At 32.0% G+C, this 17,508-nt stretch overlaps 2 protein-coding genes across 6 annotated transcripts in view; both read right to left on the bottom strand.

Moving 5' to 3' along the window:
• Positions 1-333: 333 nt before the first annotated feature.
• LOC139516755 (uncharacterized) lies at positions 334-6,378 on the bottom strand. The gene is made up of 2 exons (XM_071307040.1): positions 6,239-6,378; positions 334-3,561 (listed from the first exon to the last, which is right to left on the bottom strand). Exons 1-2 carry the CDS (start codon positions 6,284-6,286, stop codon positions 2,248-2,250), a joined length of 1,362 nt encoding a protein of 453 aa, XP_071163141.1. The 5' UTR covers positions 6,287-6,378; the 3' UTR covers positions 334-2,247.
• Positions 6,379-11,749: 5,371 nt separating this feature from the next.
• LOC139516757 (UTP--glucose-1-phosphate uridylyltransferase-like) overlaps positions 11,750-17,508 on the bottom strand; it is a 47,588-nt gene continuing 41,829 nt past the window's right edge. For 3 of the 5 annotated variants that reach the window (XM_071307045.1, XM_071307043.1, XM_071307047.1), the window contains 4 exons: positions 16,886-17,048; positions 16,241-16,345; positions 12,811-15,418; positions 11,750-12,429 (listed from right to left, as the gene is read on the bottom strand). In XM_071307045.1, coding sequence (XP_071163146.1) covers positions 16,342-16,345; positions 16,886-17,048 — 167 coding nt within the window. In that variant the 3' untranslated portion in view covers positions 11,750-12,429; positions 12,811-15,418; positions 16,241-16,341. Of the gene's footprint in view, positions 15,419-16,240; positions 16,346-16,885; positions 17,049-17,508 lie in introns of all 5 variants that reach the window. The other 2 variants (XM_071307044.1, XM_071307046.1) reach the window with 1 other exon arrangement.

Below are 17,508 nucleotides of genomic sequence, written 5' to 3'. Positions count from 1 at the left end.
TTATCCATAACGTCTGTTTATTCTACCTACGCAATGAATGTTCCTCTGGTATATTTTGTCAATCTTTTGTTGTCAATATGATACAATTATATGTCACTATCATACAATACCAAGTGAGAGATTTAGCTAGCTATAAAAAGAGATTTAATCCATTGTTTTTTACAGAAGGAAATATATGTCCTAATTCAGGAATATGATAGTTATTTTCCATTCGTTTGATGTGTTTGAGCTTTAGATTTTGCCGTTTGATTATTGACTTTCTGTTTTGAATTTTCCTTAGAATTCAGTATTTTTGTTATTTTACTTTTTTCGGCACTCATTGAACAAAAACACTTTCAAAGAACATTTTTATCTAGATTACACACACTTAGAGACAAAAGTAAGTAGTCATATAAACAGCAATATATACAATTTAGAAATTCTACAATCATTTGTGTAATAGTTTTTCATATAAAAAGTTAACGAGAATTATGAAGTTCATTAAATATTTGTTCTGCTCACATTTCAATTTAAATTCCATGTTTGTTTTTGTTAACAAAAAAAAGACAACCAGATAAACAAGTTTGTTTTATAATGTCATATGTATCGTTTTTTGGAATGACATCAGGAAATTTTAAACAGTCTTTACTCTAATTTTTCAGATGATTTTTTTCAAAGAAACACGTTTTCAAGATAAAAATTATTTGCTATTGATGTCATCTGAGACTACTTTAACACATAGTAGTCTCAGGCGTCATAGAAATATCACGATACTTAAAAAAACATACAGACCTGACCATAAACTGCATAAAACATGGAAATTACGACGAAAGTGAGCACCACATTATACAAATTGTTTAATTCCCTGCAAAACCAATCAATATGTTGCATATTACTTACCACAAGGATTTCATTATTTTAGACATAAAACACATAACATTAAGGTGGTTTCAAACAAACACACCCCAAGTCATAAGCTCAGTATTGCGATCACTAACTACAGGAGATCCTTTATAATATATTAATTCTACTTCTATGTGTCTAATGTTACCGGGTCCAATACTTTAAGATATCTTTTTATCAATTGAAAAGGGATTAATATGTCAGACGAGTTTTAGCTAACGCAAAAGCCTAAATTATTTACAGTAAATGTATTGTATTCAAATAATTCTGATAAGTTCTATTTCAAAATAATCGTTCTTTTTTTAAATACAATGATTATGTTCTAAAACGTTGGACCCCTATCGCTCTTCCTTTCTTCAGCTCTCATATAGCGACCTAAGCCCGTTGTTCAGTTTAACTAATCATTCCAGAAAACAATAACAACTAAACATGCACCAACTAGAAAAATTACTGAAGATAGAAATATAAAACAAACGGTGCTGAAATAACATTTATAGCATTTACCACTGTCCTCGTCACATTTACAACAGCTTGAATTATCATAACAGTCCCAGCAACACTCACGAAAGCAGACGGAAAAAAGCATCCCTGCAGTACAAGTCAATATATATCGAAAAACGATACAACAGCCAAAAACAATTCCAAAGAAAGACAATGCAGGACGATTAAAATCTAAGAATGCGAAATATCCACAAACTACAGCAATTCCTATAGAGCCATATCCTGCAAATAGTTGTAGGAACAACGTCCGACATAGATCTTCAGCTTCCAAAGTTTTCTTTCGTCTCCTTGCAATTAAATTGTTAAATACGAAAGACAAAAATAGTATAGTTTCTATTCCTGTAGCAAAAGCAACAGTCGCCAAACACGTCGTCATTGCTGCTTCATAGATAAGTTTCTCTGCAATGTTACAAACAAAATTTGTATCAGTGTGATTCTTCACGTCTTCAAGGATAGCGAAAGTTGTGTTTTGTAAAGCACCATTGATATCGGACAAAGTAGCAGCCAAGTCTATTCTGATTCTCGCTTCGTTACGTAAATTACTTCCTCTTTTGTTTCCGCATTCAATTATGCTACTTTCCACGGTAAGGCTGACAATAGCTGCAATAATTACCCTCACATAAGCTCGACGCACCAACGAACCAGCAACTGCACCAAGTGCAGCTACCAACAAAGCTGTTTTGAGTCCTACTGCCTTACAATCTATTATTAAATGGTTGAATGAATAATGAAAACATTTACTCGAGAAAGAGTTGGAGCCTGCGTCTGTTTGACGACTGACACTCTGTCCGGTAAAAATATGGTTAATTACATGCTCACAATTGTTTGATAATAAATCGTACTTTCTCTCACCAATTCTACTGTTTAGACGATTAAAAGGTTCCTTAAATTCACTGTTTTACTTGGATAGTTTTTATTCTCAACTAGATACAAACCCTTTTTAAAGTCGAAATTTTCGTGTGTTACTTTTTTTCCAATAAAGACCGTCTGCTGTATAAATTTACCGATGCCATCAAAACTAACCATCCCAATTTCACCCGAGCTTGTGTATTGTCCGATGGTGACAGCATCTGTATCATTATCTACTTCAGAGATTGACGACACCACGAAATGGTGGAAGTAGCCCCCTCCTCGTTTCACTTGTAAATGAGACATCGGTTTACACTTACTCTTACGTCGGAAATCATCATAATTTTCCAGTTTAACTAGTCCATTTAAAATATACCTAATTGCATGCTCACAATTGTTTGATGATATATCATACTTTCTCTCACCAATTCTCTCGATGAGACGATTAGAAGCTTCTTCAATTTCTTTTCTTGTACTTGGATAGTTCTCCTTTTTAACTAAGAATACATTCTGCTCAAAGTTTAAAATAGCATGTGTACGTTTGTTGAATTTTTCATACAAGAACGTCTGCTGTACAAATTTACAGTCACCATTACAATTCTCAATTCCAATTTTAGCCGAGCCTGTGCATTGTCCGATGGTTACAGCATCTATCCCATCAGATACTTCGGAAATTGCCATTACCACGAAATGGTGTAAGTAGCCACCTTCTCTTTCTACTTGTATATGAGACAACGGTTTACACTCACGTTTGAAATCATCATACTTTCCCAGTTTAATTAGATGATTTTCCTTTTGAACACTGACACCCTTTCTGGTTAAAATATAACTAATTGCATGCTCACAATTATTTGATGATATATCATACTTTCTCTTGCCAATCTTCTCACTGAGACGATTAGAAGCTTCCTTAATGTTTTTTCTTGTACTTCGGTAGTTCTCCTGTTTAACTAAGTATACACCCTGCGTAAAGTTTAAAATAGCATGTTGAAATGTTTGTTTGTCGATGTCTTCCATCAAAAACATATGCTGTACAAATTTACAGTCGCCATTACAATTCTCAATCCCATTTTTAGCCGAGCCTGTGCATTGTCCGATGGTTACAGCATCTATCCCATCAGATACTTCTGTAATTGACAACACCACGAAATGGTGAAAGTAGTCACCTTCTCGTCTCACTCTTATATGAGACAACGGGTTTTTTTTACACTTGCATCGGAAATCATCATAATTTTCTAGTTGATTTGGATCTTTTTCCTGGCTAGGAGTTTCGGTATTTCTCTCTTTTAGTTCTGAACTTTCAGTATCATCTTTAGCGTGACTAGAGCTCTACAAAATTTAAAAAAAAACTTCGGGATTTTTTACAGTGACATTTTATGAGTGTTATATTACCAATATTGTGTTCAATTTTATTATGAATATTAACGGAAATGATAGACAAATGTCGAAAGGAAAGAAGTTCTGAAGTCGTAATTATAGAGCTACATGTATATATATATATAAAAATATTAAAAATTCAAAGGAAAAAATATTGAAAACATAATTGACAAAATGCCATGTCATTGACAAATAAATATTTTTTTAATTATAGAAAGTATTTCCGAAGTACTTCCGAAAATCGATAATCTGATTATTTACTCCAGGATTTCAACTTTTCTCATTGGGGTATGCCAGTTATTCATGATATTTCATAAGCATGATATTGATCAAATGTGAAAAACGTCAGTTTACCTGAATCTGATTTACGAAAAAAGACCTCGTTAAAATATCAGGCTCCTTACACTTAAGAGAATCGTTGTAACTTTTTGAGGATGAGGTGGTCTAATTAAAGGCAAAATTACTGCTTTTAGTTTCCGAGGGTAGTGTCAGTCTATATTTAACGCATTGCAACCCCTTTGCAGAACCTAAGTATTAGAGTTATGTTGATTTATTCTCGTCCTGAATTGGGTGAAACATTTGCCGCTCGACCCAAACAAAGAAAAATAATTTAAAAAAAAAGAATAATGCTCCAATATGTTATAGCACTATTACATTCTCATGCCTTTGGATAGGCACATTAAGAATGTGGCGAGTTTAAACATTGTTAGCGAGTCGTTGGCACTACCTTTAATTTGGCACTGCCATTTAAAAGTGCGCAGTTTCTTGACTGTTGTGGAATATACACAGATTATATGAGTTATGTTCCTGATGTTGTAACTACAATCCTGTTCCCCTCCGCAAAACCTACCGAATTAGACTATTTACTGGTATTGTAGTAACATGGGCAGCATGACGAGTTGCAACATGTGGAGCAGGGTAGGCTTACTCTTCTGGAGTACCTGATATTACCCTAGTTTTTGATGGGGTCTGTGTTGCTTTGTCTTTAGTTTTCTATGCTGTGTTTCTTGTTCTATTATTTGTGTGTTTTATTTTTCTTCTTTAGCCATGGCGTTGTCAGTTTAATTTTGATCTATGATTTTGACTGTCCCTCTGGTATTTTTCGCCCCTCTTTTAAGGTGGTACCTAACATTACAGGGAGATAACTCTGTAAAACCAGCTAAACGTTTTAATTACGTTGTGTTGTTAAAGAAATATCAAGCTCCTCAATGATCAAAATAAGTGTTTGTCGAACTGCTATGTAACCAGTGTAATTTTTCTAAATAATTGGTTGGTTCAAATGTTTTGAAATTTTTATATTTTTGTCAAAGGATTTAAAGTAAATACTTTTTTAAAATTTTATGAAAAATATTCCGAAGTATGTAAATTATTCTCTTACTACACAATTTGTTATTTACTTTTATTATTATTGACATGTCATGTCAAATACATTACATATCAGGAATTCATTTACTTGCATCTCATTGGTTTATTTTTTTCCAAGATATATTTTGTATTTAAGTATTTTTCCACTATTTCCAAAAATAGTAATATCGAGTTAATATCTTTTCCGAAATTCGTTACATCGGGTCGATATAATTTTCAAATTTACCCTTATTCATGCGTAATATCAAGGAATTATATATTTAAATATAAAACAAGAGGCTCTCAAGAGCCTGAATCGCTCACCTTAATTTTTTTGGTTAAATCTCTCATCAATGATTATTTTGGCTTTTCAATTTATTTAAATGTTCTTTGAATCGTCCTATTTTCTTCAAAAGCAAAAAAAAAATCATTTTCTCCTATGTTCTATTTTAGCCATAGGAGCTATGTTTCTTGACATACAAGGAAATAAAATATAAAATTTATACTAGATACTCTGAAACTCATTTAGCCTAAGTTTGGCTGAAATTGATACAGCAGTTTCAAAGGAGAAGATTTTTTAAAGTAAGTCAACATGATGAACAAATTGTGAAAAAAAGTCTTTAAAGGGCAATAACTCCTTAAGGGGTCAATTGACAATTTTGGTCAAATTGACTTATTTGTAGATCTTACTTTGCTTAACATTTTTGCTATTAACAGTTTATCTGTATCTATAATAATATTCAAGATAATAACCAAAAACTGCAAAATTTCTTTAAAATTACCAATTAAGTGGCAGCAACCCAACAATGGTTTGTTTGAATCATCTGAATATTTCAGGGCTGATAGATCTTGACCTAATGAACATTTTTACCCCATGTCAGATTTGCTCTAAATGCTTTCGTTTTTGAGATATAAGCCAAAAACTGCATTTGACCCCTATGTTCTATTTTAAGTAACGGCGGCCATGTTTTTTGAAGGATCAAAAATCGAAGCACACACTTTGTGCAGGATAATCTAAGGAACAATCATGCTAAGTTTCATTCAAATCCATTCATTAGTTTCAGAGGAGAAGATGTTTGAAAAATTGTTAACGACCACAGACGACGACGACGACGGACGCCAAGTGATGAGAAAAGCTCACATGGCCTTTTAGGCCAGGTGAGCTAAAAAAGGGTTTTAAAATAAAACATTTTCGAAATTCAAAATGCGAGGAAAACTTTCCCTAGTTGTTTGTTCTTTAAAAAAAAACCCACTTTAATATTAATAGATTTATTGAACAACTTACCGTACAAGCAATATTCGTAAACCCCTCGATCGTATTACTCTCCGCCATCGTTTTGATTAAAATCCAGATCTCACGGAAAAATTCGTCGTCTTAGAAAAATATGTACCGTTCCAAATCAGGGTCCTTGATTGGCAGCATGACCTGATATATACACACAAAACAATACACTACGATTTGTATAAAAAAAAAAACTATTTCTTGCATTGGAATGAGCATAACAATATCAGACATCTATATTTTGATTAAATTGGTCTGTAATCGGTCTGAGATCAAACTTTAAACATAAATACTATAATTGTAGTATGGAATGTTACGGTTCAAGTTCAAGCATTTACAAAAAGGATAATGTGACTTGCACGGCATACCAATCTTTAGAAATTAAGGTAGTAAACTGAACCTCAGAAATTACCGTCCTAGTACTATTTTTTCTTGTCTTGGCATGATTTTTACTTATAATTTGAACACTAGATTATGTGATTATTTATTTTGATGAGTATTCTATTTAACTAGAATATCAAGCCGGTTTCAGATATGGATATTCCACTACTGATAATTCACTTTCATTGCAGGCGTGTACTATAGCTCCCTATACGCTAACTCGCAGTTGGCGTGCACATCGATTCGGCATGCAAAAAAATAATGCCAAAATAAAAATTTATAAATTCAGTGAATCGTAAAGGAAACACCTGTGTTGTCACTTTTTTAATTGACGAAATATCATTAAATAACGGCATTTGGTTTCAAAATAAAAGTTTAATTGGAGATTATGACAAGATCGGACATTAACTTGTATCTTTTACAAGATTTTAATTTGTAATACTCAGTCTAAGACATGTAGTTTCCGGTTGCACATTTTACAGTGTACGGTTCATCAGTTTGGAGTGAAATGTACCAATCGGCATCACTGAGAATCCTTCGATATCGTTGAAAATATGCCGAGGAGATGTGGTCGACAGACTACAGGAACCATGCAATCACCCTGCAAACACGTCAAAACAGTATTGGAAAGTCTCATTATCTTTTTACGTTCATAGACCATATGATAAGGGAACTGGAGAGTGGAGTCGCGTTTAGTGCCTCAAGTATTATCAGAAAATCACTTCTTTGCGCTGTATCTGATTTATCGTGTTGTAGGAAATATAACAAACGAACAAATCTCAACATTGTCTGAGACATATACGAAACTGACCTGGCATGTCAATTTGGAGGTCGCTCGGTGCCGAACACGTACACTGGTAAGTGGTTTATAACATCTCGCGAGTGCTACCGCGAGTGCTACCGTGGAGACCTATCAGTGTACTACGTATGTTGAAAACGAATGTACCGTGGCGATCAACAATGAACAACGACAGCATTACTGCATATTCATCGGGATTTCAGTGTGAATATTGACAAAGTAATAAAGAAGTTTGTTTCTGCCTAGACCAGAAGAGCAGATTTTGGACAATATTAAGTAAATTCTGTATCACAAATGTGTTGTTTATGTATTACTCTATTCAGTAAAATCACAAAAATACTGAACTCAGAGGAAAATCAATTAGGAAAGTCCATAATCACATGGCAAAATCGAATAACAAAACGCATCAAAAACGAATGGACAAGAACTGTCATATTCCTGACTTGGTACAGGCATTTTCAAATGTAGAAAATGGTGGATTAAACCTGGTTCTATAGCGCTAACCCTCTCACTTTAATAACAGTCTCATCAAATTCCGTTATATTTACATGATGCGTTAAATAAACAGTCACAATTAATACAATAGTCAAAATATGGGTACACCAGTCATCATCGTATAACAATTTAAAAAGGAGATTTATTAAATAGTTTTACATTCATAGATTTTTATAAGTCCTATCTACATATAGCTCCTCTTTTAACCTATGACCGAAAACCGAAAAAAAACCATATTTTTTCTGCATAAAAGGGTCCCAAAAATAGATAGTTGCTTGCACATCGTTTCATTCTAACTATGCCTCTGCATTGTATACGATATTTGAGTTACTTTAGCTTTTTTATTTAAACTTTTAGATAATAATATGAAACCGTAATTTTTTCCGATTTATACAAAATATGTATGAAAATGCAAAATCGGGCATTATATTTAATGATGAGAAATTTGAGTTGCTTGCTTGTGAAATGCGTGAGAGATATAAGGCGAAAATCTTTCCAATGCTTTTTTCGCAATATTTGTAAAGGATTTACAGCACTTGTTAGCTCTCTTTGTGATGACCTTGAACACGAGTTGACAGTATTTAAAAAAATATGTTTTTATAAACAGATGACACTGTGATGTTTTCTGAGAGAAATGAAAACCAACCAAAACACGTTAAATGAATTTTGTGATTATTGTGGCAACTAAAAATAATTATTAAGGAGACCAAAGTTCATATATTCTTCAAAGTGAGACAACCCAAATATATAAAATTACTTATACAAAGTAGAGATCGAACTAGAAATTGTAACTGTAATAAATACCATTGCATAGTTTTTGCTATGTGATTACGTAAGACCCAAAAATATATTTGCGAACAAGCTACACAGGCAAAATTTGCTCACATGAATTTCACATGAATCTCACATGAAGTTCACATGAAAAATTTCACGTGAGATTCACCTCAATCGAGCTTATACATGAAACTCACGTGAAAATTTTCATGTGAATTTCACGTGAATTGAGATTCACATGAATCTGTTGTGAAATTTTTCACATGAATTTCACATGAAATTTTCAACAAAAAAATTTGATATTTTTCATTATATTAATTAAATTTGAAAATTTAGATGTTATTTGAAATACTTTATTTTAAAAATTCATGTGAATTCACATGAAAAAAATTTACGTGATTTTCATGTGAAATTCACATGAGATTCACATGAGATTCACATGAAACTCACAAAAACTAATTTCACGTGAGTTTCACGTATAAGCTCGTTTGAGGTGAAATTGATGTGAATTTCACATGAATTTAAATTCACGTGAAATTGATGTGAGTGCAATTTGCCTGTGTACAACATCAGTTACTTTTATCAAATAGTTATATGTTCTTCTTTATGTTTCAGAAATTTTGGGATTTGAAAATTTTGATTTGATAAATCGTGTTGATTTAAAATTTTGTAAGCTTGTTCTACACTTAAAACCGATTACACCTAGCTGTATTGTTAATGCAGAATTGGGTAGATATACTCTTACTATTAATGCCAAAGTGCATATGGTCTGTTTCTTATGTAGATTGCTGTGATGTAAAGAAAGTAATTTTTCATGTCTTTTATATAACCTATTCTATATTAATTTTCTCGACTATGGTCTTGTATGAAAATGGATACAAATTATTAAAAAACGATTTTGATACTTTAAAAGGAATGCCATATATATATGGTTCAACCAATCATTAGATAAATGGGTAATGAAAAGTATTGGACTTAAACTTAGAGATACGTTTTTCCAGAATTGCCTAAGCGAATTAAACACTCCAAAATGTTTTCTGTATCAATAAAAACTTAAATTAATTTCTGAACTTTCAGTGCCTGTTTTCCTGATAATACATATTCCTGAATATGTGGACAGCCTTGCTTATGAAGTTCTTACTAAACATATCAAGAATACTTAAAGGCCTCACTGTGATTTTGAGTTGAAGAACAGCAATACAGTACTGTTCCTTTTCTTTTTGTGTTTTTTGCTGTACATCATGTACTATTTTTGGTCATGGATGGATACCTCATCTTCTTTCTTTTCTTTTAGCTTTTGATATGCAAAGGTGACCCTTGTTAGAAAAACATGTAACGTGACGGTACCCAAATTGCACCTATTTTGACAGTTTTTTCACCTACATTTTTTTTATGATAAGGACAAAATTTTCCATTCTGTGTTTATTTTGTAGCCGTATCCTTCTTTATCATATAGGTACACCAATTTAGTTTTGAATCCCTATTGAGTCATAAGAATGGGTTTGAATCGACCTCCAAACTGTCAATGAGTAGTGCCAAAATTGCATCCATGCTTAAATTCACATCATTAAAAATCAAATAACACATGTTTTGTTTTATTTTTTCAAATATTTAAAACAATTTGACTATAGTACATGCTCACTATTCATTTTTTTTTTAAATGGATGCCTGTTACATATTTTTTTAATTCATTTTTGAAAAGGTGACTTTTTGTGAATGTCGCATGGCGGCATTTTTGTACATTTTTCTTTTCCAGTGAATGCTTCATCTGCTGATATAAACTGTGAACGTTTAGTGTATATTTGAATATCTTCACCTATTTCGTAGGACATGTATAATGAGGGGTCTATAATGTCAAATAACAAAATATAAATTGTTTAGTCTCAAAGAAAACTTTTACGAATTTCTCAACTGTTTATGTTGAATAGGTGAAATTTGGGTACTCAGTGCAATTTGGGTACCGTGACTTTATACACCTTACATTCATTTTAGACAACAAACATAGTGGAATTAATCATATTGTGAATTAATGTATTTTCATGGGTACTTATTTACTTGGATTGAGGAAAACAGGAATTCTCATGGATATTTGATTTCATGGTTGTGCAAAAGAGTTCATACATTCTTATTGAAAATTTGTCATTTGTGGATCCTGTGGATCCATGCAAATTGGTTTAAAACAAATAATAATGAATTCACAGTTGTTATTGCAAAACTTGTCTCAGCACGTATCATTTACTTGATCATTGAGCCATGAAAATAAAGTAAAGTGTAGGTGAATGAGAACCTGAAATAAGCACAACAGGACATTTGAACCTGAACTAAGCACAACAGGACATTTGAACCTGAACTAAGCACAACAGGACATTTGAACCTGAACTAAGCACAACAGGACATTTGAAAATGAACTAAGCACAACAGGACATTTGAACCTGAACTAAGCACAACAGGACATTTGAACCTGAACTAAGCACAGCAGGACATTTGAACCTGAACTAAGCACAACAGGACATTTGAAAATGAACTAAGCACAACAGGACATTTGAAAATGAACCAAGCACAACAGGACATTTGAACCTAAGCTAAGCACAACAGGACATTTGAACCTGAACTGAGCACAACAGGACATTTGAACCTGAACTAAGCACAACAGGACATTTGAACCTGAACTAAGCACAACAGGACATTTGAAAATGAACAGAGCACAAAAAAACATTATGTAGACCAAATATAGTTGACCTATTTATCATTGTAAATGAGAACCAGAGACACAGCCCAAAATGTTGATATTGTCCAATAAACCAAGTTTATATTACTCCTGTTATGTAAAATTGTTGACTTTTTAACTCAGAAATTAATTTAAATCTGACCTTAGCATGAAAATTGGCATATCTCTTGGAACTGTAAAGGGAGGTTAAGGTGAGTTTGTGGAGGTACTTATATAGATATTATGAGATAATAGCCTACTTACACCAAGTCTTAAAGCATGTTTGGCACTAGTTTTGTTGAACAAACAGTATAATGGTTGTATTTGATGGCAAAACACACAAATAAATTAACTCAAAAAGTTTTCTATATCTTTTATGGATATATATCTTAAAGCTGACACAAAACAAACCAATGGATATCACAGCCTGATACAAATGTTATACATACCCCCTCTAGCAGGGGTATAAATATCTTCAACACATAGTGTAATGTTATATCTAATTACATATGTGTTCTATCTCGAGATATGTGTATGGCAAAATTTTGCAGTCATGTTATGTTTAAGCCATGCTGCATTTATTTAAAAAGAAAAAAACAAATTTGTAGTTCAAAATACTCACAATATATTTATTTTGGTTAATGGGCTGTAACAATGAACATATGATGAAAAAAAGACCAAATCTCCAGGTTTACCTTTTACATGTTGTACATTTCAAATTTTGCCCATCATTCCTATATCTAAATGATGAAATATATAAGACTATTCGTATTTCAGATCTACTTTTTATATATTACAAACTGTACTGACCTGTTCTATCACATTGTTTGAATGGTATATCTACTAACATAAGCAGCTATAAACGTAAGAAAAACTAAATTCATATTTCATAATGAAAATGGCTGATCTTAACTCCTTTCCGTGTAAGTGTCAGAACCAGTTGCAAATGAAGGATCAGGGCTATTGTCTATATTAATGTACAGTAACCATAAAACTGTTCAAGACTGCAATTGGACTCCTTTTCAATCTAATTAAGTGCTAGTCTTTGTAAGAAGCAGGCAATTTAGGTAAAAATCAAAACATGATCAGAAAAAACCCACTGAGCTAATCATGTTATTTAATACTAACCATCATCCTGAGTTCAAAATTATTAGTCTTTCGTTTGTGTGTGTCTGGTAATATCAAATAACTCGGTTAGAAAATTGGTTAGAATGATAGCAAATTACAGAGTTATCTCCCCTTATTCGATAATTTCTAGTGCATTTCAACCAAATTGTATCTTCTATTACCAGAACAGAAAACAAAAATGAATGTTATTTTTGTGCATAACTACGTATTATGAACTGAAATCAATGTCAAGTAGGGTGGGTTTTATTGGTCATGTTTTCACCACTGCCTGATCCTTAGGCAGACTGGCACTTAAAATTGCATTCTTTAATTGCTTCAAATCTAATATTTCAGGCCTCAAGGTGCGACATATCAGAACAGGAGCAATTAAAGGATTTAATTTTAATAAGATTGACTCCTTTTTAAAAGTCCTTTATCTGCAACTTTTTTTTTTAATAATACATATAGTTGTAAGCTGTGTTAGGTCACCAGTTTTATTAAATAAATGTTTAGGAAGACTACAATGTATATATATTAAAACATTAAAATATAATTAGATATTATGAAGTGTCTGAAGACTCCATTATTTGACATGCAGACGACAATCTCATGACATTCCAATGCTATGTTATTTTTCAATAAAATGCAACGATTTCTCCATGACAACATTACAACAGTGCATAGGACAAAACTTAATTTAACTTTATGGTAATAAGATAGAAATGTAGTTAATTGAATGAATCTTTTCTGTTATTTTAAAGGGTTTTCTAAGCTAACATATTTTTTGTTATAGAAAGGGTTTCCATGTTTCCACTTTTACAACGCAATAAAATTACAAAAAGAACAATTCAATCCTTTTAAAAGTTAACAAAAAATAGATCTAATTTATGCATTGTTAACTGTAGAAGTACTTATCTTCATGGTATCAATTTTTGTGGATTGTGAAAACATATTTGGTTTGTTTGGTTTTCATTTCATGGTTTTAAGATAAACAACATATTTGCACTCAATGAAAATATGTATTTTCTTGATGATCTCCCTTTAGTTAGTAAAAGGTTTAACCAAATAAAGTTTGATTCAAAACTACAAACAATACATTAGTTAATTGTTAGTAATGTTTTATCAGTAAATTAAACCCAATAACAAGATTAAAATAGAACAAATGTAGTATACCTAAAGATAGACTAAATCCACTAATATTAAGAAAGATACCCAAGGACAATACTTGTCATTTTCCTGACCTTGTAACTCACATGAAGTAACAATTGTTTAAAACATATAACAAAAATCAACAAATAACAGAAAGTCTTCTGTATTAAATACAAAAACATCAAAGTTGGCAAAGTGCAGCCCTTTCATACAACAACAACAAAAATAAAACCTATAAAAATGCATATTATACAAAATGTACTTTGTACCTTTTCATGCCACTTTCAATAATAATCAAAGTACTTGTGAGCACCCAAGTTTACAGATTTGAATTTTTAAAATGAGAGTTTAAACCTGAATATTCATGTTTTTAGTTATGAAAGGCAATATTTTGAATTGGGAATTATTTTCCTTTGTCCAGAATTAACTATGCCATGAAAATATTGCTATTCAGCCAGTGTCAATGGAGTTTTGATTGTATTTCATAAAATCTTTACCCCAAAAACAAGTGTCAAACAAACAACTTTACTCCTCCCTTACACCACGGAGTACATTGAACGAATTACAACAATAATTCAGTCACAATGTGTGTAACAAGGACCAATGTGAACTAAAGACATATAAAATAAAATATTCATTCTATTAAAAAGCACTGGGTAAGTAAGTCTTTTTATTCCAAGCACAATATATTTACAACACTCTTTCATTTCATAAATTAAAAAAATAGCTTTGTTATACTATGTGTAAAAAATAAAGGGCAGATAGCCACTTCTAGTCAACTTGGGCTTCATTAAAGTCACAAGAAGCTTTACTTTTGCTAGATTTCTATATTTTACATTAAAAATCAAAGGTGCAAAATAAAGAACAAAGAAAAACTCAAGGAGATGGCACTTTATGTAATTTACACCCCCAGACAGTCAAACTTTATACCCAATCTGAATGAAATTGCAAACAGAAATGCATCACAATCAGATTGAAAATTAAACATGTGAAATGTGAGATATTGCAAACTAATGATACCTGTAGTTCCTGAGAAAAAAACAACTAAAAATTGATGGGATAGACAGAAGGACAACAGATGTAAACCAGTACATGTATAATCACATCGTTCGAGCTGTGGAGAGTTATTTGCTTTTACACATGTATCAAAAACACAATCCCACAATGAACATTTTAACATACAATAACAGACACTTATGCTGTAGGTAAATTAACAAGGCCTTGTCAAATCATAATAATAAAAGCTTTACCAAGCCGGTATGTTCACTAAACATCTTTAACAATTAGCCACTCTCAAACCTAAAAAGACTCTTTTAATTCATTATAAATTGGTACTTTAAAGTGGTTTTTTTTCAGAATTTCTGTGTGTTTATTTTTAATTGAAAACTAAGATGACTGTAATATATTTGATTAAAAAAGCCTAACAAGTGGTTTCCCTCTGGTTAATGTGGGAACCAATGTCACCATCAAAACTAACAAAAGACAAAAAACAATGGTAATAGCTCAAAATTGTCTGCAGTGGATGGTTGGGTCTGAATACTGTACATAAATGCTGCAAACACAACCAAATTATTATAAACCACTTTAAAAAAAATCATAAAACATAAAGTTTCTACATTGTAGAATGATGCCCAATATTAAGTATTCTTCTTGTAGCTGCTGTTTAATGGTCCAGAATTCTCAGATTTCCTGACACTATTTTATTTTCTAGTAAAGCTCCAGCTGGAATATCTATTCTGTCTCCATGATTAGCAATAATAATCACAGTTCCCTGAAAAAAAGCAAAGAGCATTGTCAATTGTTTTGTTTCTCCATCATAGTTATAATGTTGATTTTAAGATTCTTCATAGATTTCTGTTTATCTCCCTTTGACTTACACTAAATGACTGATGGTTTTCTCACATCAACAAGACAACATCAAACATTGCATATTCATGAGGACAGTATGAAAACATTATATAATAAAATTGAGGACGGACATGAGGGATTTGTCAAAGACCAAAGAGCAGACAACAAACATACTGTGTTTTGTAATAGAGGACAAAATGATTCAAATTTTGAACCTTCTTGATCACATGACAGGAAGACATACCACCTTATTAAAACATATTTTCCCAACCCACAGCTGACCAGTCTTTCTTCTTACTCCTTAATTGCATGTGCTTAGCAGAGAAAATGCATATTCTTTAAAAGGTTGCAAGTTTAAATGAAAGCTTATTGCCAATTTCCCAAATAAGAAAAAGTTTCACACACTGTAAAACAGACAAAATGCAGTGACAAAGTATGAAACTGCTCACGTATTCAATGTATACAATAGAAGGGTTGGAATAAGAAAGCTTTCTAGAGGTTACAAGAATAGGGGTCAAGTGTCCATTAACACTTTTCATCAATTTGAGATTTTGTATCAAGTCTCATGGTAAGTACTTTGAATTAATTATTTCAACAATAAAGTTTTTTTGTTGGCTATAAACAATAGGTAACACCAGGTTTTATGTTGGTAATCACTATATAGTATTAAATGAAATTACAAAAAAGTAGAGCACAAAAGCAAAAATACAATTTAACTGTTTTGAAGCTGAAACTTCTCATTTACCTTTAAAGATACATTTTTGCCAAATGTCACATCTCCAGACACAGTCAAATGGTCTAATTCTAACATATCAGGTATGCTGGAAAATCTTGATAGGTAATCTTTCACCTGAAATGATATGTCAAACATTGTAAATGATTATACTCTTTACCTTCCAAAAAAAAAGATTTCCTGAAGTTATTTAGGTTAATTGGCTGCTGTTATACTGAAGTATTCCCCAAATCTATTGGTTGGTTGCTATTCAGAGTACCATATTCATATTCATAAATGAATGAAGATTTTTTTTTAATTATAAGAACTTTGTCCTTGGCCTAAGCTTTGTAAATGAAATCCTAATTTGAATATTATATTTCATTGTGAACAATACATTCAAAATTCTTTTTAAATGTATTACTACATAATACTGTATCATACATGTATATAATCGGAAAAGATGTCTCTTAGACAACTTCTTTGGATTCAAATCAGATTATACAACTATCTTTGTACAGATAGGAAAGGGAACATACATTGAGAAAATGTCCCATTTATTTTGTATTGTGATATATCTATTATAAATTGTGATTCTATTAGGCTACATCTTCATATTTATTTTGAATTGTGATATAGACTTTGCATCAATAAATTCATTATAAATTATGTTTGTACCTTTGAGAATGTGATCCTAGTTTGACTAGAGGTCCTTGTGGAAATGATCTCTTTGGGTTCATCTGTAATGCTCCAGTGTGTAGACTGTATAAGTTAGACATCACAATCAGTAAATCAGATGTAGTCTTCACTGGCAAGAACCTTCTACGTGGAACATTGATTCCTACAATTAATATTTGAGTTACAATTGGTCAAACAGACCTAATTTTTTCATTTTTTTTTCTTGTTGAATCAAAATTTAGTTAGACATGTTTTAGACATCAATTGTATAAAGAAGTTTTAATCTATTTTTATTTGAGTACAATACATGTATAGTATGTGACCAGCATTTGCATATTAAACTGTAATTGGTATTTTGATGATCCAGTTTGAAAGAAAAATTGTCAGGTATAATCTAGTTCCAGTTTATACTTTATCTGATGATTTAGTGGTGTCTTGGTAGCATCCTTGATTGGGGGAGATTGTGAGAGATTGTGGGAGATTGTGAGTTCCATCCCCCACTGGGTCAAACCAAATAGAGTACTGTCGGGTATTTTCGACCAGAGGCAGTTTTCGACCACCGAACATTTCGGGAGCGATTTCATGCACGCGAGGCGTTGTTACCGCATCCTTTCCGCGTGCAG

Source organism: Mytilus edulis, chromosome 3 (genome assembly GCF_963676685.1).
Source record: "Mytilus edulis chromosome 3, xbMytEdul2.2, whole genome shotgun sequence".
Classification (NCBI taxonomy): Eukaryota; Metazoa; Mollusca; class Bivalvia; order Mytilida; family Mytilidae; genus Mytilus; species Mytilus edulis.
Note: the sequence above shows the minus strand (reverse complement) of the source record. Positions and strands in the feature narration are given on the sequence as shown.